The sequence below is a fragment of the Ursus americanus genome, chromosome X, assembly GCF_024610735.1.
Source record: "Ursus americanus isolate L20-20 chromosome X, mUrsAme1.1.p, whole genome shotgun sequence".
Taxonomy (NCBI): Eukaryota; Metazoa; Chordata; class Mammalia; order Carnivora; family Ursidae; genus Ursus; species Ursus americanus.
In genome coordinates, this window is record NC_142164.1 from 82,534,176 (window position 1) to 82,560,949 (window position 26,774).

Below are 26,774 nucleotides of genomic sequence, written 5' to 3' on the forward strand. Positions count from 1 at the left end.
GCTAGAGAAAAAGGAAAAGGAAAAAAACCTTCCATTCATGAGAGAAGGGTGTGTAATCATCCTGAGCTGAGACCATCAAAGGCCATTTACCTGTGGGTAGGGGCATGATTACCAAAAAACCCTACCCTCAAGACCTAGGGCTACAAGGCCTGCCTAAAACTGAGGTTGGCCCAGGACAACTCCTGACCCCCTACTCATCAGGTCACCAAGACCCAAGTAATAACAGCAGTCTATTACTACGGGAGAGACAAGGGCATGGAGAGAGAGCCTCCTCCCTGAGATGCAGGCACACAGGAAAGGCCTAAAGGCAGGGGTGGTACAAGAATATTGAGAAAAATTATCTGGAAAACCAGTGCCTACCCTAAGCCCAAGGTAATACTTGAGAAATTTGAAGTCCATGGTATAACGAAGGTACCACGGCAACAACAAAACCTGAACCCAGCCCAAATGCTGACTAGATGGACTCATCCCCTCCCCCCTTAATGATTTATCAGAAAAGCAGTCATAACTATTTCCAGGACTAAATATTAATTACCTCAGTTTCTACCCTCCTATATACAACATCTGACATTCAGCCAAAAATTATTAGATGCAAAAAGCAAGAATAAACAGTCCACTGTTAAAGAGACAGAGCGATAAAAAAAAATCCAGACTCAGCTGACCCAGTTGTTAGTACTATCAAATAGGGAATTTAAATTAACAATGATTAAAATGTTAGCAAGGATGGTGGGAAATATGAACAACAAGTATGAACAGATGGGGAATTTCAGCAGAAAAATGAAACCTGTAAGAGTCAAATGGAAATACTAGAAATAAAGAAAACATAACTGAGATGAAGAATGCCTTTAATGGGTTCATCAGCAGACCTAACAGAAGTAGGGGTTAAACAGACCTAATGGGGTAGGGGTTAAAAATCCGTGAACCTGAAGATAGGGTAATAGAAATTATCCCAACTGAAACACAAAGCAAAATAAAGACTGAAAAGGGACACACATATAGGGAGGGTAGAAATTTGTAACATTTTTCTATCTAACACAATCTATCTTCTGGTCATTAATTATTCACATTACCACACCATGCAAAATATGTTCACCCTCATTCCACGACCTCCAACTGTCTCATCCCACATTAGGGCATCAGGCTCAAATCCAGGACCTCAAGTCTTCCGTATCAGGTTCAGATGTGGCTGAAACTCCTTGGGTGCAATATCTCAGTTTCTTGATCCAGAGACCTGTGAGCTAAATGACAAGTTATATGGCCATCACCGCCCTCCCCATACACACACACACTCCACACACACACAATGGTGAGATAGGGACTGGTGAACTGCAGTAGATACTCTCATTTAAAAGAAGGGAGGAACAAGAGGCACATCTTAGTCACTGTTCCATAACACAGTCCCACAGAGCAAATGTTGTCTCCCCGCTCCAGGGGATGATGTTTCTTGAGTGGGTCCCAGTTCTACCTGGGAATAGCTTCCCAGTCCATTTTAATATACTGTTCTTGGATCTTCCCTCTGAGACATCCTTCTTTTCCCATAAGAAATGGCAGCTGAGTAACTTTCTCTGCTTGTTTCACGTTCATAGAAGTTAGAGAAGGTAGTCCAAGGCTGCTTTTCATTTTGGACTGTTTCAATTCCTTTAAGTTCAACCCGGAGGTAGTAAAACTCTATTAAGAAACTTCATAGATGTTCCATGAATCTCGTTTGTATTTAGTCCATGCCCCGAATGCCACATTGACAATTCTTTTTAAAACAGGTCCCTCTCTACTTCAGCAATGTGTCAGGCTACTGGACGGACAGTGTCATGCAGTTTTTAGAAGCCATTTGGTTTAGCTGACAGAGTCTCCCAAACACCAACTTACATATTTCCCACATTTTAACACAGGGTCTTATAGCCGCATTCATGATTTGATCTCTACCCTGAGACCATTTTTCGCCTTGAGAATATTTTGATGGCTGGAGAGACTTGGAGATGTGAGAAACAGTTATTTTCCAACCCAGCAAGTCCTGGCTTTTTTTGTATTTCTTCTGGAGTCTGCTTATAAATGGAACAGTTATTTCTTTAGTTCCTCTCTCTTTTGGTACCTTACCATATGCAGCTAAAAAGAAGCAAACTGGTATTTCCAACATTCTCCGCAAGTTCGTTTGGTATGTTCTCTATCTTCTCACAGAGCATGGTGACTGTTTTGCTATTCTTTTCCTTAGTAAATAACATGAGCTACCATCTTTTCCAGCCTTTCTTAACAGTTTTCCTCATTGTTTCCAGTCTCCACCTGCCACCGAGGCCCAGAGCTAATGCCACATGTCTTATGTTTTGTATAATGCCCCCCCCTCCAGGATTTTACACTTTTAGGTATTACTTGGCATTTTCTGTGCAACAAACTACCCAAAACTTAGTAGCTTAAAACAAGAATCACGTTATGTATCTCGTAATCCTTCAGGTTGGCTGGGGTAACTAGTATGGCTCTTTCGGTGTGGGCCAGTTTGGCTGGGGCTGGAGGCTGAGGAAAGTCTCAGTCTCATGTCTAAGTTGGTCTAAGAGGCCTCATCTGTGGCAGAGTACTCTTGAATTTCTTCACATGAAGGTCTCAGAATTCCAGGGAGCAGCAAGAGAAGAGAAGGCTCAAGGCAAACTTTTCTCCAGCCTCTTGAATCTCTTTGCTAATGTACATTGGCCAAAGCAAATCACATGGCCAAGCTCAGAGTCAAGGAGTAGAGAGAGCTCTACCTCTTAATAAAAGAAAAAAAACAAGTAACATTGCAAAGGGTTATGCATAAAAGGACGGGAGAGGTCTGTGGCTATTTTGCATTGTACCACAATGAAAGATGATAAACAAATGATGTCGTGGAAACAAGTATGAATGATAGGATATTTATGTGTTCAAGTGAGATTATATCTGCAGCTGTGTGTCTCTATCAATCCATAATGACTTTAAAACTGTGGATTCACACGAGGATTCAATAGGAAAGATATGTGACAGACACAATTATATTAAATTCCAAAAAGAATTTCAAGTCAATGATTCGTCCTGTTGTGTAATGTGTTCTGCCACAAACACCCTACGGAACTGAGAGTAGGTCTACACATCGAATATGGTATTTTGTTGCTCTTCATTTTCTTGCCACTTTACATTGCTTAATATAACACAGTAAACATGACTGTCACATACTTTTGCTCACTCCATCTACAAAGAATTTGGTAACACTTTGCCTTATAATACTTTCTAGAGGAAGGCTCTTCCGAATGCATCAAACTGACAGCATTTTTCCCAGTACGAATTCTACGATGTGCGAGGCCATGCAAATATGAAAAGTCCCTTTTATTCAATGCATTCTTAGGGGGTCTCTTTTGAATAATTTTTCTCATCTCAGGTGAGAGAGCCTGGTGAATGCTTTTTATTATGCAGTGTCTTCATATAGGATCTGTCTTGGGTGGATTTTCTAACACACACTTGGACCTAACTTCTGTGATAAGCCTTCCTCATTTGTAAGAAAAAGGTGACTTTCATGTATGAATATTGCGATGCATACTTAGGACCGATTTCTGAGTGAAGCCCTTTCCACAGTCACTGCATTTATAGGGTTTATCTCCAGTATGAATTGTCTGGTGTTTATTGAAATTTGACCTGTCAGTGAAGGCCTTCCCACATTCTGCACACATGTATGGCTTCTCTCCTGTGTGAATTCGCTGATGTACTTTGAGATGTGGTTTCTTGGAGAAGGATTTCTCACACTCAGGACATTTGTAAGGCTTCTCTGTAGTATGAATTCTCTGATGTGTCATTAACTCTGACTTCTGGATGAAGGCCCTCCCACAATCAGCACAAACATAGGGCTTCTCTCCGGTGTGAATTGTTTGGTGTTTATTGAAATTTGACCTGTCAGTGAAGGCCTTTCCACACTCAGCACATATATAAGACTTCTCTCCAGTATGAGATTTCTGGTGAGTGTTGAGATTTGACCTGTTGGTAAAGGCCTTCCCACATTCAGTGCATATATAGGGTTTCTCTCCTGTGTGAATTCGCTTATGCATCTGGAGTTGTGACTTAGAAGGGAAAGATTTCCCACAGTCACTGCATTCGTAAGGCTTCTCTCCAGTATGGATTCTCTGATGGGCAATCAAGTGCGCCTTCTGGATGAAGGCCTGCCCACATTCAGTACATATGTACGATCTCTCTCCTGTGTGGATTCTCTGATGCATCCTGAGTGTTGATTTTTGGGTAAAGGCTTTCCCACACTCACCGCATTTGTGGTGTCTCTCTCCTGTATGAATTTTCTGATGTACATTGAGAGCTGAGTTCAGGGAGAAGCCTTTCCCACATTCACTGCATTCATAGAGTTTTTCTCCAGTGTGAGTTGTCTGGTGCCTAAGTAGAGAGGACACCTGAAAAAATGATTTTCCACATTCATTGCATTTATAGGGTTTTTCTCTAGTATGAGTTTTCTTATGCACGATTAATTCTGAATTCTGGATGAATGCCTTCCCACATTCGGTACATATATATAGCTTTTCATCTCTGTGAACTCTCAGATATATACTGAGTAGTGGTTTCTGTGTAAACACATCGACACATTTGCTAAGTTCATGAGGTTTTTCCATAGTGTGGATTCTCTGAGGTGCAAAGAGGTGTGACTTTTGGGTGAAGATCTTCCCGAGTTCAGAACACATATCTGCTTTCTCCCCAACAGGAAATTTCAGATTGTGACTGAGTGCTTGCTTGAGACTGACGACTTTTCCACACTGATTACTTTCACAGAACTGCACTCCTGTATGCGTACTTTCGTGGTTGGTATAAGAAGAGCTCTGCGTAAACACTTGACCATGTCCGATGTTCTTATCAAAGTTCTTTGTTGCACTGTTTTTACTAGGAATATGTATGTCTAAATGATGCCTAAAACTCTTTCCAAATGAGTCACATTTATGGGGTCTTTTCGGTGAAAGAATACGATTTGCGCTTGGATGAGCAAATTTTCCACTGTCTTTATATTCAAAATCCCATTCTGTATTCAGTATTTTCTTATTGATGAAAGCAGCATGACTCAGAGGTTTGCTCTGTTTTTCCTGATATCTTTTTATCTGTTCAGAATCTTGCCACAGTTCTTCTAAAATGGAATACAATGAATCATCCCTTGTGTCTTCACTATGAAACGAAGCTTTTCCAGAAATTCTTTTTTGTGAGGTCTTAATCCCAAACCTCCCATCTAAAAAGAGAAAGAAAAAGTAAAATTGACACAAAGAATAGATAACAGAGGATTAAAAGGTACACATAAGCTAATCCAAATTGAACACAGGGGGAAACCAGTAAACATGATGATGATGACCACGATGATGACAAGAGATACAGCATTTATTATGCACCAAGTTCCTGCATAACATTTACGATGTTCCAGGCATTACTCTAAGAAATGTGTGTATATATATTATAAATATATATATAATATATATATACACACATACACATTCTAAGAAATATATATATATACACACAATATATATGTGTGTATATATATTGTATATGTATACACACACACACACACACACACACACACACACCCCTACTCACTTAATGCTTTCAAAAGCCCTTTGAGGTATTTTCTACTATTATCTACCTATTGTAGATAAGGAAAGAGAAGCTCAGAATGGTTATTTATATAATTTGCCCTAAAACATAGTTAATTAAGTGTTGAAGGCTGGAGTTCAACATAAGCAGTCTAGCTCTAGTTTGGTAGGAGGCTTGGATATAAAGTAGGGTGGACTGAAGATTAAAAAGACAAAGGTTTTAAGGGAAATGATCTGTGGAGAGACTAGGTTTGGATGGCATGATTCAAAGTCTGAGTTCACATTAGCTTTTGATTCTAAATCTTCACCTCACCACTCTTGCTCCTTTTTGCTTGTTAGCAACAACACTAAATCAATGTGATCAAAAAACCAATTTAGGGGCGCCTGGGTGGCACAGCGGTTAAGCATCTGCCTTCGGCTCAGGGCGTGATCCCGGCGTTATGGGATCGAGCCCCACATCAGGCTCCTCTGCTATGAGCCTGCTTCTTCCTCTCCCACTCCCCCTGCTTGTGTTCCCTCTCTCGCTGGCTGTCTCTATCTCTGTCAAATAAATAAATAAAATCTTTAAAAAAAAAACCAATTTAATGTGCTAATGGAGTAGACTCGAAAAGTTCTCATTACAAGGAAAACACACTTTGTCTTTTTTTTTTTTGCTATCTTTACGAGATGGATTTTAACTATGCTTATTGTGGTAATCAGTTCACAATGTATTACGTGAAGTCATTATGCAGGACTCCTTAAACCTATACAGTGATGCAGCATGTCAACTGCATCTCAATAAAACCAAGAAAACGGATTTACTCATGCCTATAGGAAAAATACTGTAGTCATAGCCATCCTGTCCTATACAAACAATAAACAGATTTCTATACTCCAACTCTCTATCTAGGTAAAATTGTTTTCTTGGACCTAAAAATACATATACATCTAACAAGAAGCATGAAATCGGAGAGAAGACAAGCTATTTGTGGTAGGTTGAAAGCCGTCCACTGGAATCTGTTTCACCATTCTTTTGCATTAACAGAACAGCAGCCAGGCATATGGCTGCCCAGTCATATAACATTTCTCAGCCTCCTTTGAAAATTGGTATGGCCATGTGACAATGTTCTCATCAACAGAATATGAGAGGAAATGATGGGTGTCACTTTCAAGCCAGAGCATTGAGACTGTAGGCGTGTTTTCTCTATACCCTCTTCTACCTTCTTGCTTACTAAAATCTGGACTTGGCAATAACACAGATACAAACATACAGATGCCACCAAAAAAAAAAAAAAAAAACCCAAGAGATGGTGGGGTTATGTAATGGAAGGAACCTGGATTCTGGAAGCAACATGAGCAATGAGGTTTTCCAAAGGCCTGTGGTAATAGAAACTTCATATAAGAGAGAAGTAAAATCTTTAGCATTTAAGTCACTATGTCTTATAATCTCTTTATTACTACAAATAAGCTTTAACATAATTAATATACTATTTTCAGAGTGGGAATCACAGATGTTTCCATTACCAGTATAATGCATGAGACAGATTCTCGATAATTTTAAAATGGAAAAATTGTACATTATTTCATCAGCAAGAGATTTTATTTCATTTTTTAAAGATTTTATTTACTTATTTATTTGACAGAGAGAGAGAGAGAGCGAGTGTACAAATGGGGGGAGCAGCAGGCAGAGGGAGAGGGTGAAGCAGTCTCCCTGCTGAGCTGGGAGTCCAAAGTGGGGCTTGATCCCAGAACTCTGGGATCATGACCTGAGCCAGACAGACACTTAACCCACTGTGCCACCCAGGCACCCCAGCAAGAGATTTTAGATAGTGAGAACACTCGGAGTCATCAAATCCCGTTCCCCTGTTGGCCACTTTGATACTGTATTCTGCATACATATCCCATCCAAAATCTCAGCCTCTTAACTCTTAAGTTGCATTTTTTTTAAAAGATTTTATTTATTTATTCAACAGAGATAGAGACAGCCAGCGAGAGAGGGAACACAAGCAGGGGGAGTGGGAGAGGAAGAAGCAGGCTCATAGCGGAGGAGCCTGATGTGGGGCTCGATCCCAGAACGCCGGGATCACGCCCTGAGCCAAAGGCAGACGCTTAACCGCTGTGCCACCCAGGCGCCCCCTTAAGTTGCATTTTTATTCTTACGTACTTGGCTTTAATTTATTCTGTAGCTATTAAGCACTGGATTCCCAGGCAGGGTTTCAGAAGTACTTCTGCTTTTCACTTTAACTTTATATATATATATATATATAGTATAACTTATAAATAATAAAGTTAACTTCTAAACCCCTGCTGTACTGGACAATGTTTAGATCACCAATACCCATTTTCATTGTAAAAAAATCTGTTCCTGCAATAATAAGCTTCTCTACACGTTTCCTGAGCCACAGATTCAGTGAACAGTACAAAAATGGAGAGTCAACAGTCTAGGTAAGAGCTGTGTGTGCAAACCTGCAGGCTATTTGCCACTCACAAAAATGCCTCCAAAAGTCCCGTTTATTCTCGAATCAAGAGACACATTCATGCCCTCTTCCTCCATTTAGCCTTCTTAGCATTTTCTTTTGTGCCATTTAAAAACATAGATGATTCATTAAGCAGTTTGAACCTTTTACTTTGAAAATTAATCTGATCATATTGCTAATAAGACTTTTTTCCCTAAATTTCAAAAGCAGACACCTTCTGTGCTATTCATTTTGCTAATCATTTTAATAGATTTCTATCATAATAGAAACACAATGCACAAGCAGTAAATTTTTATTATTTGATGCCACCATCTTCACTTTCCAATTACAATCTATGTTCTACTGAAACCTCTCAGTAGAGTTTTTAAAAATCCCTCTGAAATTTAGCAAAATCCTCTTATATTCTTATCCCCCACAAATTCGATGAGTTAATCTTGGTAAGTATCTCCTTCATGCTTAGTGTTCAAATACTGAAAATAGGATAGAGGCTCTGATTTTCGGGGACTTTTAAAAAAGAAGCATCAGCCCCTAGTAATTTTTGAAAGTCCCTGAAATGGAGAAGGGCAATGAATTTGCCATTTCATGGAATAGATGATAACCTGAAATGAAACAAAATGAAAGTGTCTATTACCTAGATAGGCAGAATACAAGATAATAAAGATCCTAGATGCAGAGACGAACTTCATCTATGGTACACATTAAAGACGAGGTGAAAAGTGGAGAGGCTCACGAATTAAGGAACTGTATGGATACAACTTGAACTGGAAATACATGGGCCACACTGGCCATGTGTTATATAATATGGAACAATTGTAAGTTTACTTCATAAAGCCAATGACAAAGATAAATGCAATGTTTCAGGTAACGAAATCTATCAGGAGCATTTAGGATGAACTAGACACAAGAATAGAATCTGCAAATCTCATTAGGAACAGAATAATCCAAGCACAAGAAAATATAGATCTGCTTTTGGGTGATGCTACTAGGAGTCAAGCTGAGAGTATATCTGAATAGTATTCTTAAAAAAAAATAGGAATCACAGAGTATAAAAGTTAGTAAGAGAAGATAATTAAGAGGGAAGAAACAAGAAAGAGCAGAATCTGACAAAATTTATAACATGAAGATTCCTGATTTGGGCAATGATGATGCCAATTCTCCACATACTAAGTAAGGATGAATAAAGTAGAATATTCTATGGGAATTGTCTAATATGCAGGTAAATGTGGTACCAGAACCCAGTTATAATATAGCAACCAGTGGTGTCAATATAGAAGTCATCAGAATACAAATAAAAAGCTTAAGTGTCCAGAATGGAAGATTCTTTTGAGTTAATTACTATAGGAACAAATATCCAGAAGATGGTAAATAACACCCATAACCAGGGGTATCTCAGTGGGGGTAAAGCCTCTATGGAAAAGGAAATGAGCAAATTAGATGCAAATCAAGGAGAGAAAAAACTAGTTAGAAAAGATAAAATAGGGGCGCCTGGGTAGCACAGTTGTTAAGCGTCTGCCTTCGGCTCAGGGCGTGATCCCGGTGATCTGGGATCGAGCCCCACATCAAGCTCCTCCGCTGGGAGCCTGCTTCTTCCTCTCCCACTCCCCTGCTGTGTTCCCTCTCTCGCTGGCGGTCTCTATCTCTCTGTCAAGTAAATAAATAAAATCTTTAAAAAAAAAAAGAAAAGATAAAATAATAGGAACAAGCAATTCACAGAAGGGGAAACCCAAACGGATAACTGATATTAGAAAGAGCAAGAAATAGGGCGCCTGGGTGGTTCAGTCAGTTAAGGGTCTGCCTTCAGCTCAGGTCAGGATCTCCGGGTCCTGGGATCCCCACTCAGCAGGGAGTCTGCTTCTCCCTTTGCCCTCTGCCCCCCACTCGTGCTCTCTCTTTTATGCTCTCTCTTTCATGCTCTCTCTCTCACACTCTCTCAAATAAATAAATAAAATCTTTTTTAAAAAAAGAAAGAGCAAGAAACAATCATTAGATGGGCCACAAAATAAGAAATACGGATAATACCAAGTGTTGCCATAGATGTAATGAAATGGGCATACTTGTGTACTGCATGTATATCCCAATGATCAAGTAATATCATTTCTATAAAAATATCCCCAAGGAATAATCTCATAGGCTCATAAGATGACGTGTATAGGAAATTCTTTGTTTTTTAAAAATTGAGGTATAATTTCTACATAGTAAAATGCAGATCTTAACTGTAGAGCTCAATGAATTTTCTGTATGTATATACCCCCAGTTACCCATGTAACCACCATCTAGATGAAAATATAAAACATTTTAATTGTCCCAGAAAGTTCCCCTGCAGCTCTTCCTAGTCAATCACTGACTCTCAGAGATAACCACCACTCTGATCATAGACCACTAATCATTTATCACTATAGATTAGTTTTGCTTGTCCTTGAACTTCACATAAGTTGAGCTATATATATATATATAGCATGTATCTGCATACGTGGCTTTTCTGTTCAATAAATTTTTTGAGATTCATCCAAGTTCTTGTGTGTGTCAGTAGCTCTTTCTTTTTCATTGCTGTGTATTATCATATTGTAAGAAAACAGCACAACATTCACCCATTCTCCTGTTGATGGACACTTGGGGTGTTTCGTGTTTTGGGCAATTATGCTAATGCTGATATGAACATTCTGTACATTTCTTTTAGTGGACATATTCATTTCTCTTAAGTAAATGCCTACGAGTGGCACTGCTGGGATACAGGATAGCTGTACATTTAGCATCAGTAGGTACTGCCTGTTTCCCAAAGTGGTTGAAAGTATTTCTATTCCTACCATCAATGTATGTAAATTCCAGTTGCTACAAATACTCATTAACACTTGATATTGTAAGTCTTTCTAACTGCATCCATTCTTTTGTGTGTATGTATCTGTGTAGGGTTGTCCCATTGTGGTTTAAGTTTCATTTCCCGGATAAGTAGTGATGTATAGCACCTTTTCATATACATAATGACCATTTACTTAAAAGTGTCTGTTCATGTCTCTTACCCATTTTTTTTACTACTGGGTTGTCTGCCTTTCTCTTTTTTTGATTTCTAAGAGTTCTTTATATATTCCGAATATAAGTCATTTATCCAATCTATGTATTGTAATTATCTTCTCCCAGTTTCTGGCTTCCTATTCACTTTCTTAATATCTTTTGAAGAAGTGTAATTCTTCATTCGAATACAGTTCCACTTACTATCAAATGAGACGGGAAGCGTTCTCTCTCTCTTTTTGTCTCCAAAAGAACTTGAATAATATTGGTATTATTCCTTCTTTAAATAACAGGAAGAATTCACCAATGAAGCCATGTAGGCTGGAAGCTTGTTTGTAGAAAGATTTTATTTTATTTTATTTTAAAGATTTTATTTATATGATTATGAGAGAGAGAGAGTGTGTGTACGCACAGGGGGAGGTGCAGAGGCAGAGAGAGAGAGAAAGAGAATCTCAAACAGACTCTGCACTGAGTGCAGAGCCTGACATGGGGCTTGATCCCTTGACCCTGAGATCATGACCTGTGGAAACCAAGAGTTGGACACTTAACTGACTGAGCCACCCAGGCACCCCTGCAGAAAGATTTTAAATTATAAATTAATATTTTCTTTAAAAAAAAAAGATTTTATTTATTTATTTGAGAGTGAGAGAGCACAAGCAGGGGTGTGGCAGAGGGAGAGAGAGAAGCAGGCTCCTCGCTGAGTAGGGAGCCTGATGTGGGTTTCCGTCCCAGGATGCTGGATCACGCCATGAGCCAAAGGCAGACGCTCAACCAACTGAGCCACCCAGGTGCCCCATAAATTAATATTTTCAATAGATAAAAAGACTACTAGGATTTTTTTCTTTCTTTTCATGATATTTCTTGTAATTCGTGTTTTTTAGGACTGTGTCCATTTAATCTCAATTACCAAATTTATTGGCATACAGTTGGTAATATCTTTTTAATATCCTTTTAATATCTGTAGGATTTATAATGATGTTTCTTTTTCTTTCATGGCATTAATAATCTGTGTTTTCTCTTTTTCTTGATTGGTCTTGTTAGAGATTTATCAATTGTATTAATCTTTTCAAAGAACCAACTTTTGGCTTTGTTAGTTTTCATTATTTTATGTCCTGAGTTGCAAACTTAGATCACTACTTTTTAAACTTTCTAATTTTCTGGTAGATATGTATAAAGCAATACATTTCAAGCTGAGTGGTGCTTCAGCTTCATCCCACAAGTTCTAATGTGCCATATTTTCATTATCATTCTGCTCAAAACATCTTCTAGTTCCATTGTGGTTTCTTCTTTGACTTACGGGATATTTGCATGTGTGTTGCTTACTTTCCAAACATTTGGATATTTTCTGGTTGTCTTTCTGTTCAGTTTTAATTTATTTCAACAGTAATTACAGAACATTTAGCATATTATTTCAATCCTTTGAAATCTGTTGCAATTAGCCTTTTACCCTAAAATCGGGTCTATTTTGCTCAGTGTGCCATATGCACTCGAAAGAGATGTATATTCTACAGTTGAGGGATGTTGGGACCGATGGTATGCCAATTAGGTTACATTGGTTTATCGTGTTCAAATCTTCTATCGTTTTTGAAAGATTTCTTTATTTTAGAGAGACACAGAGAGAGAGCAAGCATGGGAGGAGGAGGGGCAGAGGGAGAGAGAGACTCTCAAGCAGACTCCCCATTGAGTGCAGAGCCCAACGTGGGGCTTGATCCCACGACCTTAAGACCATGACCTGAGCCGGAATCAAGAGTTGGATGCTCAAGTGACCGAGCCATCCAGGCGCCCCTCAAATCCTCTCTATCTTTAGAGATTCTTTTGTCTGTAAACAGACAAAAATCAATTACAGAGATAGGTATGTTAAAATCTGCAACTATGATTATGCATTTTGTCTATCTCTTCTTTTAGCACTTTCAATATTTACTTTATATATTTTGAAGCTACATTATTAAGTGCATAAAAATATAGATTTTTAATATATTCCTGTTGAACTGAAGTGTTATCAATTGCAGGGAAAGAGGGTACATTGTGGAAGATACAACAGACATTAAAACAATGATGAGGAATATTATGAAACAACCACATGCCAAAACTTTGATAACATAGATAAAATGTACAAACTCAAAGAAATCAAAACAAGAAGAAATTGAAAATCTGAATATTTCCGTATCTATTAAAGACACTGAATTTGAAATTAAAGGTAATCCCACAAGGAGAACTTCAGACCCATATGAGTTCACTGATATATTTTATCACATATTTAAAGAAAAATTATAAAATTTAAAGCAATCTTATGTAAAAATCACAAAACAGAGGAGTGAATATTTAAAAATCCTAGCAAATATAGCAATTTTACACAAACTCTTTCAGAAGATAGAGTGGGCATGAAATTTCCCAGCTCATTTTATGAGGCTAGCATTAACATGATACTAAGATACTATATGCAAAGTATCTCCCAAAACTGAAGACTAATACCTCATTTAAACATACTGTTAAAAATCCTTACCAATTATTAGCAAACTGATTCAAGAAATACATAAAAAAATATAATAATCATGATCGAGTAAGGTTTATCCCAGTAAGGAGGCAAAGTCAGTTTAACATCTGAAAATCTGAAATTCACCGTTATCAGTAGAATAAAACGTTCGTCCCAATAAATGCAAAAAAAGCATCTGGAAAATCTAATACCCATTCATGTTAAAGACCTTCATCAAACTAGGAATAGAAAGAAACTGCCACAAATTAATAAAGGACATCTAAGGAAAACCACAGCTAATATACTCAATGCTGGAAGACTGAAAGCTTTTGCCCTCAAGGTAAAATAAAAATAAAGGGCATGCCGACTAAAAAGGAAATGATAAAAAGACATGGTAATTGATGCCAAAAAAATTTAAGGAATTTACAAAAATACTCACTAGAATTAATAAGTGAATTTAGCAAGGTCTCAGAATACAGGATCGATGTACAAGAATTAATTGTAAGAGTTCCACGTCTAGTATGGAGAAGTAAGCTCCTAAAAAAATCCTTCTACAGACAGTAACTATATTCTCTAGAAAAACAAAACAAAACATGTACTGGTAGAGTGAACAGAAGCAGGCAGATTTTGAAGAGGAGTTAGAAGTTAGAACAAGTCTGAACAGAGATCTATCTAAGTTGTTACTCACCATAGGTGAGACAGCATCTCCAGTTTGAGTCTAACCTAGATAACTGCCTACTATGACAAAAACACGTAAGAATGTAACAGAAAATGGTGTTACTGTAACATAACCCTGATAATATCTGGGATAACAATCCAAAATTACTCAATAAAAGATGACCCAGAAAAATGTTCCCTTTGGTCACTATCCAGTGTCTTCAGTAGTTTTTTTTCCCCAAATGTTTACATTCTAGGTAGTTAACATACAGTGCAATATTGGTTTCAGAAGCAGAATTTAGTGATCAATCACTTACATACAACACCCAGGGCTCATCCTAACAAGTGCCCTCCTTGATACCCATCACCCATTTACCCATCCCCCACACACCTCCCCCCCCCCCCCCCCCCCCCCGTCAACCCTCAGCTTGTTCTCTATCATTAAAAGTCTCTTATGGTTTGCTTCACTCTCTTTTTTTCCCCTTTCCATATGTTTATCTGTTTTGTTTCTTGACTTCCACATATGAGTGAAATGATATGGCATTTGTCTTTCAGCAGTTTTTAAAGTGTATTTTTCATAGTTAACAGTTTATATCTGTTAGATGGGTTGGTCTAATAGAAACATCTCAATCATATTAAACTCAAGGTATTTTTATATATGGTGTGAGGTGTGGGTCAAGGGTATTTTTCCTCCAGTACCGATACCCATTTGTTCCAACACGATTTGTTCAAAAACAAAATTCCTTTCCCCCACTGAATTGTATTTGTACCTTTGTCAAAACTCAGTTGTCCATATATGTGTGGGCCTATTTTTGGACTCTCTCTTCTATTCCATTTTTTTTTTAAATATTTTATTTATTTATTTGACAGAGATAGAGACAGCCAGCGAGAGAGGGAACACAAGCAGGGGGAGTGGGAGAGGAAGAAGCAGGCTCCCAGCAGAGGAGCCTGATGTGGGGCTCGATCCCATAACGCTGGGATCACGCCCTGAGCCGAAGGCAGGCGCTTAACCGCTGTGCCACCCAGGCGCCCCTCTTCTATTCCATTTATATATCTGTTTGTACTTACATCAAAACCACACTATCTGGATTGTTGTAGCTTTATAATAAATCTTAACACTTTTCCTTCTTTTCAAGACTATGTTGGCTATTCTAGGGCCTTTTCCTCTCCGTAAAAACTTTAAAATATCTTTGTCAGTTTTTATCCCCTAAAATTACAAATAATTGATTGAACTAGTCAAATACAATTCAGTAAAGCAACAGATTTCAACATGAAACCAACTTGATTTATACGCTAGAGAACACAACACCCACCAACAGCTGAATATACATTCTTTTCAGAGACACATGGATTATTCCCCTAGATAGACCATACACAGAAATCATGCAGAGTATGATTTAAATTAGACAACATAAAGTACATAGACAAGTTCCTTGAAAAATACAACTTACTATGTCTGACAAAAGATGAAAGAGAAAATCTCAATAACCCTATGTCTATGACAGAAATTGAATTTGTTATTAACTTTCCCAGGGAGCCTGATGGCTCAGTCAGTTAAGTGTCTGCCTTTGGCTCAGTTCATGATCCTGGAGTCCTGGGATCGAGCACCGTATCTGGCTCCCTACTCAGCAGGGAGTCTGTTTCTCCCTTTGCCCCTTACCCTGCTCATGTCCTCTCTCTCTCTCACTATCTCTGTCTAAAAAACAAAAAACAACTTTCCCATCAAGAAAATCCCAGGCCCAGATGGTTTCACTGGTGAATTCCATGAAACAGTAAAAGAAGAAATAACAATTTTACACGAACTATTTCAGAAAATAGAAAAGGGAACACTTCACAACTCATTTATGTGGGCAGCATAACCCTAATACCAAAACCTGACGAGGACATTGCAGAAAAAGAAAACTACAATCAATATGACTCATAAAAAATGCAAATACTTTAAAACAAAATACCAGTAAATATAATCCAACAATTTATAATAAGGGTTATATATCATAATCAACTAGTATTTATCTTAGAAATACAAGGTTAATTTAACATTTGAAATTCAACAAACTCACATATTAACCAAATAAAGCAACAACTCATATGATTCCTCTAATAAGATGAAGAAAAAGGATTTGAGAAAATTCAACACGTAACCATGATTAAAAAAAACAAAACCAAAAACAACTCTTCAACAAGCTAGGATTAAAAAAAAACTTCTATACCCCGATAAAGGGCAGCTTCAAAAAACATCATGCATAATGGTATGCATTTTTTTATCCCTAATATCAGGAACGAGGCAAGCATGCTCACACTCACCACTTCTATTCAGCATCAAACTGAAGGGGTTAGTGAAATCAGAGAAGGAAAAGAAATTTTAAAAAAGTATGAAACTAGGGGCGCCTGGGTGGCGCAGTCCTTAAGCGTCTGCCTTCGGCTCAGGGCGTGATCCCGGCGTTCTGGGATCGAGCCCCACATCAGGCTCCTCCGCTGGGAGCCTGCTTCTTCCTCTCCCACTCCCCCTGCTTGTGTTCCCTCTCTCGCTGGCTGTCTCTCTCTCTGTTAAATAAATAAATAAAATCTTAAAAAAAAAAAAAGTATGAAACTAGAAAGGAAAAAGTAAAAGTGTCTCTAAAGTGCTAATGATTACTTACACGAAAAACCTCAAGGAACCTACAAGAAAGCTAATAGGTGGATGTAGGAATGCTTCAGGACACAAAGTCAATGTACAAAACTCAATCATGAGCAACTTATACTAGCAATGAACAATCCGTAATAAATTTTAAAAATCGTCATTTACAATACTGTCGAAAAGTATCAAATACTTAGGGATAAATTTAATTAAGGATGCAGCCTTCTACGCTGAAAACTATAAAACACTGCTGACAGAAATCAAACATTTAAATAAATGCAGAAGGGCCCCTGGGTGGCTCAGTCAGTTAAGCGTCTGCCTTCAGCTCAGGTCATGATCCCAGGGTCCTGGAATTGAGTCCCATGTCGGGCTCCCTGCTCTGCCAGGAGTCTGCTTCTCCCTCTGCCTACCCCCCACTCGTTCTCTCAATCTCTCTTGCTCTTGTGCTCTCTCTCAAATAAATTTAAAAAAATCCTTTAAAATAAATAAATAAATGCAGAAAATATGCCATGCTCGCAGATTGGAAGACTCAATATTGTGAAAATATCAATTCTCCTAACATTGATCTGTAGAGCGAACTCAACTCCAAACAAAAGCCCAGCAGGCTTTTTCAAAAAAAAAAAAAAGTGCAAACTGATTATAAAATTTATATGGAAATGCAAATGACCTAGGAGAGCCAAAGTAATTTTTAAAAAGGCAAAGTTGGAGAACTTATCCTACCTGATTCCAAGACTCATTATAAAAGCTACAGTAATAAAGAAAATATGGGTTTGCCAAAAGAACAGTATACATAGTAACTATATTTTCTGTATTTTTTTCAAGTTTTTAATTTTAATTCCGGTATAGTTAACATACAGTGTTATATTCGTTTCAGGTGTACAACAGAGTGATTCCACAATTCTATACGTTACTCAGCGCTCATCATGGTAAGGGTGCTCTTAATCCCCATCACCTATTTCACCCATCCCCCCACCTCCCCTCTGGCAACCATCAGTTTGTTCTCTATAGTTCAAAGTCTGTTTTTTGTTTTGTCTCTCTCTCTCTCTTTTTCCCCTTTGTTCATTTGTTTTGTTTCTTAAACTCCACATGGGAGTGAAATCATACGGTATCTGTCTTTCTCTGGCTGACTTATTTCCCTTAGCATTATACTCTCTAGCTCCATCCATGTTGTTGTCAATGGCAAGGTTTTGTTCTTTTTTATGGCTGAAGAATATGCCATTTTATACATAATCACATCTTCTTTATCTTATTTTCTGTATTGTTGATGCTTGGCCATGTGGTGCCTTCCTCAGTGCTAGTTAATTCCTAGGGATAGCAAATGCGTTCCCTGTAAGCACACCTTTTATATGCAAACCAACCAATCCAGAGCCCACCTCCACCAACTCTCCTCCTTTGTTAAGCTCTCACAGGCTGAGCCACTATCCTGGTCTCATCACCTCAGTGCCAGGTACCAGGTACCTAGAGACAGTCCCTATACCCCTGGAGCCCCACTGAGATTACTCAGAACTAGCCAATCCTGAACCTCCCCTGCCTGCTCACTCCGCTTCACCCATTCTTCCCCATGAAAATAACAATAAAGGCTCTTATCCGTGCTTTCCCCTAAAACTGTGGCCTCCTGACTGACCCTAGTGTTCCCTGGTGTGGCCTTGCATGGTATGGCATGTCTCCTCCTCTCGGGAACTGTGAATTACAAACTCTTTTTAATGGCAGTCATCTCTGGATCTGTTGGCCTCACCACGCCTGACTAATATTAAAACCTACATTTTAAAGCGGAAAGGCATATAGATCAATGGAGCAGAATAAAGAGTCCAGAAATAGGTTCACTATATAAAGTCAATTGATTTTGATAAACACGACTGGGAAGTGCAATAGTTTGGAAAAGAAGCCTCTTCAGCCAATGGTTCTGGCACAAGTGGGTATTGTACTGATAAAAATGAAGACGGGGTCCTTACATCGAACATACAAAACGGACTGTAGGTCTAAACTGAGAAAGCTAAAATGCTAAAACTTATGGAACAAAATAGGAGAAAATCTTTGTGACTTTGTGGCAGGCAAAGATTTCTTAAACAGATCACAGAAGCACTAGAAAATTTTAAAAGATGATAAATTAGACTCCATCAAAATCAAAATGTTTACTCTTTGATAGGCACCAGTAAGAAGAGAAAAGTGAAAGCCACCAATTGGAACAAAATGTCGGCAATGTATATATCTGGCATAGGAGTTATATCCAGCAAATATAAACAACTCTGAAAACCCATTAAGAAAGCAAACAACCCAATTAAAAAACGGGAAGATATCTGAACAGACACTTCAAACAAAAATGTACGAATGGTCAATAAGCACACGAAACGATACTTATCATTACTCATCAGAGGAATGCAACTTAAAATCATAATGAGAAACCATTACACATCCACTATAATAGCAAAAATTAAAGAGATTGATGGTAACAGGTGTTGTTAGCAAGGCTGTGGAGCAATAAATTCTTGTGTATTGCTGCTGTAAGTATAAAATCACACAGCCGCTTTGGAAGATAGTTTGGCAATTTCTTATAAAGGCAAGCATACACTTACACAATTAGATGACCCACCAACACCACTCCTAGGTATTTACACACACAAAGACATGCCAGAATGTTCACTACAGCTGTACTCATAATAACCAAATAACAACCACCTGTCATCAACAGGTATGTGGATACACAAATTGCCGTCTATTCAATCATGGAATAGTCTTCAGCATTTAAAAGGAATAAACTAGCAATATACTCAGTAACATGAATCACAGAATCATGATGCTGAACAAATGAAGCCAAACCCAAAAGGGTATAGACAGGATTCCACCCACATGAAACCCTAATAAAGACAAATCTAATCTACAGTGACAGAAAGCCTGTCAATGGTTTGCCTGGGGCCGAAGTGGTGGTGCCTACTGACTACAAGGGGCATGGAGGCTCATTTTTGTGAGAAGGAATGTTCCCCATATCACGATTGGGGTGGTGGTTACACCAGTGTGGACTTTCATCAAACAGGGCACTTCAAATGGATACATTTTACTGTATGTAAATTATATCTTAATATAGTTGATTTATTTAAAAGATAAAAATGTTAAGTGACGGTGATCCCAAGTTCAGCAGATAGGAGAGAGGCATGGCGGCAGGGGAAGCAGAGAGAAGTGAGGAACCTGAAAAGAGAAGAGGAAGTGAGGCTGGTTCTACATGAGTTTCTTGGTATTTTAGAGTTGAGAGGAAGAAAATGAGGAGGAAGAAAGTGAAAAGGTCCTCAGAAGAACAGGAGTGGGGCAACCAACCAGTTTTCAAAGAAGGCAAACCCATTAAAACCTGACAGTATATACTGTAAGAATCTCAGGCCCTGGGGGTGGGGCTTAAGGAATGAAGGATAAAAACGTGATGGAAGGAGAGAACATCCAAAGAAGCAAGATTTATAGGGAGGAAGCCTGGCATATGATCCTGAGTGTAGGAATTACAGCAATTCTCCCGGAGGAAAGCCAGGCAAAAAAGACAGTCAAGTGTTAGAACAGCTGGTACCTAAGAGGCCAATGTTCTCTCTTCTCAAGCAGTTTCCAAAGTTAAGATCCTTCAAGAAGGTAGCAATAAATAGCATTTTCAAGGCATAGGCCTCTTAGGAAAAGAAAAGCATTTCCACGTCCCCCATCTGCCTGGATCTCACTCACTCACCTGAACAGCTCTGATGTGGGGTTTTTCTCTCCAAAATCCATGGTTCCTCTCCTTGTTCCAACTTGAAGATGATCTCTGGTTTGGGAACTTCATACCCTGTTAACAGGACATGAGAGAATTGGGTCCAGTTAATTGCTTTCCACTTGTTTTTTGTTTTTTTTTAAAGTAACCACATTTCATTGGGAAAAGAATAATCATCACAGAGGTGAATGGACTGAAGGATCTCAGGCCAACCAAGGACACCACCAGCACACACTTCAGATGGCTCAGAGTACTCAGCAGCTGAGAATGGAAATACTCTCATGGAGGCTCTGTGTTCATTTCCTAGGGCTGCTGTAACACAGTACCAAAACCTGGGTGGCTCAAAACAGTGGGAAGTATTGTCTCGGGCTTCTGGAGCCTCAAGTCTGAAATCAAAGTGCTAGCAGGGCCATGCTCTCTCTGGCAGATACAAGGGAGAATCCTTTGAGTCTTCTAGCTTGTTTGCCAGCTATCTTTGGTGTCTCTTTAGCTTGTAAATGCATCACTCCAGTCAAATGGCCATCTTCTCCCTGAGTGTCTTCACATCGTCTTCCCTCTATATGTGTCTATTTTTTTCCTTTTTTTAAATAAAGATTTTATTTATTTATTTGAGAAACAGCACAAGCTGGGGAGAGGGGCAGAAGGAGAGGGAAGAGCAGACTCCCTGCTGAGCAGAGAGCCCAACACAGGGCTCAACCCCAGGACCCTGGGATCATGACCTGAGCCAAAGGCGTTCACTTAACCAACTAAGCCACCCAGGCATCCCCATAATGTGTCTATTTCTATGCCCAAATTTCCCTTTTTTTATAAGGACCCCAGTCATATTAGATTAGGGCCCACTCCAATGAACTCATTTTAACTTGATTACCTCTGTAAAGACACTATGTCCAAATAAGGTCACATTCTGAGGTACTGGGGGTTCAGATTTCCACGTATGTTTTTTTTCAGGGGGACACACAATTCAACCCACTAAACATCTACCCTCTGGCACCCCTGCCACCAAATTCATGTCCTTCCTATGTGCTAAATAAACCATCTGCATCCCAATATCCCCAAGTCTTAATCATTCCAGCATCAAATCTTAAATTCAAAATCTATCTGAACATCAACTCTAAGTCGCAAATCTTATCACCTAAATCACCCGAATTGGTTATGGGTGTGACGTGAGTATGAGTCATCTCAGGGCAGCTTCTCTCCACACAAACCTGTGAAAGCAGACAAGTTACCTACTTCCAAAATGCAATGGTAGGACAGGCATAGGACAGACACTTCCATTTCAAAAGGGAGAGAGTGGAATGAAAAAAGGGATCACAGATCCCAAGAAAGTCCAAAACCTAGCAAGACAAAGCCCATTAGATTTTAAGGCTTGAGAGTGATTCTTATCGGCTCAACGTTCTGTTCTCCAAGCCTACCCGGGTGGTGGCCCCACCCTGCTGGCCCGGGGCCAGGAGTGGCACAATTCACGACTACCTCTACTGGTCCGCTAGCAAAATATTTGCTTCCTGTTTCTGTGCCCCTTTCACTCTGCTGTTCTCTGTCTTAGTTCTTAAGGGAAGAATGCTTCTGCCAGGAGACACAGTAGTGATTCCACTGAACTGGAAGTTAAGTCTGTTAAATGGACACTTTGGGCTCCTCGTGTCTCTGAATCAAAAGGCAAAGAAGGGAGTTACTGTGCTGGCTGGGGTGACTCATCCTGACTACTCAGGGGAAACTGGACTGCTACCCCACAATGGAAATAAGGAAGAGTGTCTGGAATACATGTAATCCCTTAGGGCATTTCTTAGTACTACCATGCCCTGTCATGAAAGTCAACAGGAACTACAACAATCCAATTCAGGCAGGACTACTAATGGCCCAGATCCTTTAAGAATGAAATTCTGGGGGGCACCTGGGTGGCTCAGTCAGTTAAGTGCCTGTCTTTGGCTCAGGTCATGATCTCAGGGTCCTGGGATAGAGTCCTGAGTCGGATACCCTGGTCAGCGGGGAGCCTGCTTCTCCCTCTCCCTCTGCCTGTCCTACCCTCTTGCATGCGCGCTCTCTCTCAAATAAATAAGTAAAATCTTTAAAAAAAAGAATGAAGTTTTGGGTCACCCCACCAGGTAAAGAACCACAATCTGTTGAGGGGTTTGCTGTGGGCAAAGAAAACAAGGAATGGTTAGTGAAAGAAGGAGTTCTATCTTAAGACTGCAACACAGACACTGTCTCAGTGTGCAGTCTACTGGCCTGCACTGCGGATTTCGGATTACAACATGACCTCACTCGAATTTCCAGCCTGCAGGCCTGCCCTATAAATTTCAGACTTGTCGGTCCCTGCAATCAGGCGAGCCAGTTCCTTAAATAAATCTCTTCCCCGGACTCTGTGTACATGTATTCATTCTCCCTGTCTCTCTTTCTCTATATAGGTAGGTATGTAGGTATTTATAGAGTGTGTGTGTGTGTGTGTGTGTGTGTACTCTGTATGTATGTGTGTATATATATATAAACACACACCCATATCTTATTGATTCCATTTCTCTGGAGAAGCATAATACAGATTTTGAGAGTGGTGCTAGAGGAACAGAATACTAAGAATGACTTTTCTGAACGGGTTATAGGGGTTTCTAGAATTGGTTCCCTACTCCGATTAGATGTGAAGGCACCAACGACTCTATTTCCAGTAGTAAAGAGCACACGGTCCACGGGGTGATGTGGCAAAAGAGCTACACGAAATATCACCGCTGGATACTTCTCATCAAATGCTTGTGAGAGGCATGGTTCTGGGTGACCTTGTATTTGACACCTTAGAAATTTTTGTGAAACTTACAAGTATAAGATTGCCAGCTGGCTCCTAATTGTGCTGGACAAAGCGGGAGGGAAAAGGATGGACTCAGGGATTTGATTTCCCAGCTCAAGCGCTGCATAAATGACCCGAAAATTGCTATGTCTGTCCTGAAAGAAACCCCTAACTTCTGTAGCCCCAGAGCTGATATTGCTGAAAACCAAACCCAGAGTCTCATCCTGGGAGTGGCTACGTTACAACACAGATAGAATTCCCAACCTTACAGGGTGTCTGCTATTAAGGTAAGGGGACTGACTGAAAGGAATCCAGAAAATTGGAACGGACATATATGAGGACACTGAACTTCTAAGTTCTGATGAGTCTCCTTTCCGAGCAGAAGCAGCCCTCTAGCCCTGTCTGCGAAGACTAACCCTACTTTGCCTGAGAATCCCGCAACGGTCTCCCCTGAGGTACTTGCCTTGCAAGATACTGCTGATTTCTCTCACGACCTACCCCCACCACCCTTATTTGCTTCTCGACCTAGAACTAGACTCAAGTCTCATCAGGGCCCAAAGGGGGAGGTATACTGTAATCCAGGAGGAGGTGCAAGAGATCTGTATTATTTGTCCAATTTATACAGACAGAAAGCTGGGAAAGCTGGGTGCAAATGGATATTTAAGAGTATGGGATAATGGAAAAGACATAAAGTTGGATCGATCAGGCCAAATGTGTTGATGTGTGCACACTAAGCAGCAAGGGTTAGAAAGGGCTCGAACATTTTGTTTGGCTGGCTGAAACATGGATGAAAATGTGGCTTGTACCAAATGCAATTGAAATGGAGAGTGCTTTGGAAGATCTCTCTATACTACAGAGAAAGGCATCCAAGGTCTTCGGGAGATTGGCATGTGCAAGTGGATTTATCATGTAAGACATGCTCTCCCACACTGGCAGGGTCCAGAGGACACACCTGTCACCATGACTGGGAAGTTAGGGGTTTCTTTCAGGACATAGCAATTTGTGAGGGGGGGGGGCAGTATTCTTGAAGAGCTCTGTGATTGCTCTTCTCTGTAGGACTCAAATTGGGAAACCCCAATGCCATGGGAGTAGTTGGGTCCTGGGGTGACGGGGCCAAATGGGGGCACTGAATTGCTAAACGCAAGGTGTACGTGGTTACTATAATGTACAGCAGGGTCAAAGCAGTGATCAGAAGAGTCTGACCCGCAGAGACCCATGGTGTTGGCCAGTTGATTATGGTGCCCCTAGAAAAGAAAGAGATGAGCTGTCTATTAAATTCTTACTTGATCTGCATTAAGAGAAGAGTTCTAGGTCAAGTGAACACAAGTCTAACGTGAAACATAAAAACAGTCTCAGCTCTTCAATCAATTTCAGACTTGAGCCAGTTTACAGACCCAGAATCCTTTGAACGAAGGAGAGCCCGGGTCCCCTGAGAGAGGACCCCACTACACCATCAAAATGTATACCGCTAATCTTTCTCTTCCCTACAGGGATTTATAGCCCTTTATCAGGGTGACTGTGCAGGGAGGGAAAGGACATAATGAGGCCTTTCTGAGATTACTGGAGATCAGTTCTGAACTGACACGAATTCCAGGAGACCCAAGATGTCACCATGGCCCACCAGACAGCACAGGGGCTTATGAGAGTGAAGTCATCAACTGAGTTTCAGCTAGCTCCATCTCATAGGGGGCCCTGCAGGCCCCCCAATCCATCCTGTAGTTATTTCCCGGGTTCAGGAATGCAAATTTAGAATATAGATATTCAGCAACTGGCGGAATACCCATCCTGGTTCCCTGACCCGTGCAGTGAGGACTATTATGGTGAGAAGGGCCAAGTGGAAGCTACTAGAATTGCCTCAACTAGAAAAATAGTAAACCAAGAGAAATACTGCATTCCTGTAGGAATTGCAGAGATCAATGCCACCATCAAGAACCTGAAGGATGCAGGGGTAGCGAGTCCCACCACATCCCCATTCGACTCACCTCTTTGGCCCGTGCAGAGGACAAACAGATCTTGGAGAACGTAGCTCATCATGAGCTTAACCAGGTGCTAACTTCAATAGCAGCTGCTGGACCAGATGTGGGTTCATTGCTTAAACAAACTAACACATCCCTTGGTACCTGGTGAATAGCTGTTGATCTGGCAAATGTGTGGGTTTGTCTTTGGTTTTTTGGGTTTTTGTTGCGGTTGTTGTGTATTTTTGTTTTTGTTTTTGCAATACCTGTTATTAAAGACTACTAGAAGCAGTTTGTTTTCAGCTGGCAAGGCCAACTATATATATGTGTGTGTGTGTATATATATATGTGTGTGTGTATACAGTGAAGGTATACACACCTTCACTGTCCTACCTCAGAGGTATATCAGCCCTCCAGTCCTACATCATAATTTAGTCTGTAGGGATCCTGACTGACTTTCCCTTCCACAAGGTATCACATTGGTCCATTACACTGATGCCATTATGCTGACTGGACCTGATGAATGAGAAGTAGTAACCACTCTTGACTTACTGGTAAGATATTTGCATGGCAGAGAGTAGGAAATAAATCTGACCACAATTTAGGGGCCATCCACCTTGGGGAAATTTCTAGGGGTAGAGCAGTATGGATCCACCGGACCCCCAGAAATTTCTAAGTGAAGAATAAGTTTTTGCCTCTGGCTCTTCCTACAAATAAAAAGAGGGACAATGGCTACTGGGCCTCTATGGACTTCAGAGGCAATATGTTCCTCAAACGGGCGTGTAACTCTGCCCCATTTACCATGTGATCCAAAAAACTGCTAGTTTTGAGCAGAGCCCAGAACAAAAGAAGGCTCTGCAACAGGTCCAGAGTGCCATATGAGCTTCTCTGCCACTGGGGCTGTATGATCTGGTAGATCCAGTGGTGCTTCGAGTGTCGGTGGCAGATGGGGATGGCGCCTTTGGCAGGCCCCTATAAAGGTGAATCACAGAGCAAATCTTGGGATTTTGGAGCAAAGCCCTACCATCCTCTGAGGATAACTGCTCTCCTGTTGAGAAACAGCTTTTGGCTCGCTACTAGGTCTCAGTTTACTTGCTTGCTGAATTTAAGCATATTTGTCAGTGGAAGAAAGGAAACTTAACAGGTACTCCTTTGGTAATGGTCAGTGAACACGGACGAGCCCACACAGTGGTAGGACATGAGAAATATGGCAAACGGTAAATAACCACTCAGAGGGGGGCCCGAGTCCTTCTGTTCAAGCCCCCACCTGCGGATGGTGTGAGGTCAGTAGCAGCCCCTGGAGCACCGAGCCTGAGTCCTCTCAGAGTTGTGCTGCTCGGGCACACAGCCCAAGGTGGGTGGCAAGCTCCTTCTAAGGCTAAATGATGGCACAAACTCAATCGTCAACAAATACCGGAAAGGAACGTTGAAAAGCACTTTAAAGAGCGAATTCAAGAGAGCACGAAGTTGTTATGAGGTGTGACCTCAGATGAGATGTGGCAACTCCACACCCTTGACCCTGGGTGGTGGCTCTGCCCCTTCAGGCCTGGAACCACGT

The 26,774-nt window shown here is 40.2% G+C and overlaps 1 protein-coding gene across 1 annotated transcript in view; it reads right to left on the reverse strand.

Annotated features, from left to right (window-relative positions):
• Positions 1 to 2,634: 2,634 nt before the first annotated feature.
• The window catches only part of ZNF81 (zinc finger protein 81), a 98,089-nt gene continuing 73,949 nt past the window's right edge, over positions 2,635 to 26,774 (reverse strand). The window contains exons 3-4 of the mRNA XM_045790878.2: positions 20,468 to 20,563; positions 2,635 to 5,203 (exon numbers count right to left, since the gene is read on the reverse strand). Of these exons, the coding sequence (XP_045646834.2) occupies positions 3,507 to 5,203; positions 20,468 to 20,563 (1,793 nt within the window). The 3' untranslated portion in view covers positions 2,635 to 3,506. The remainder of the gene's footprint in view (positions 5,204 to 20,467; positions 20,564 to 26,774) is intronic.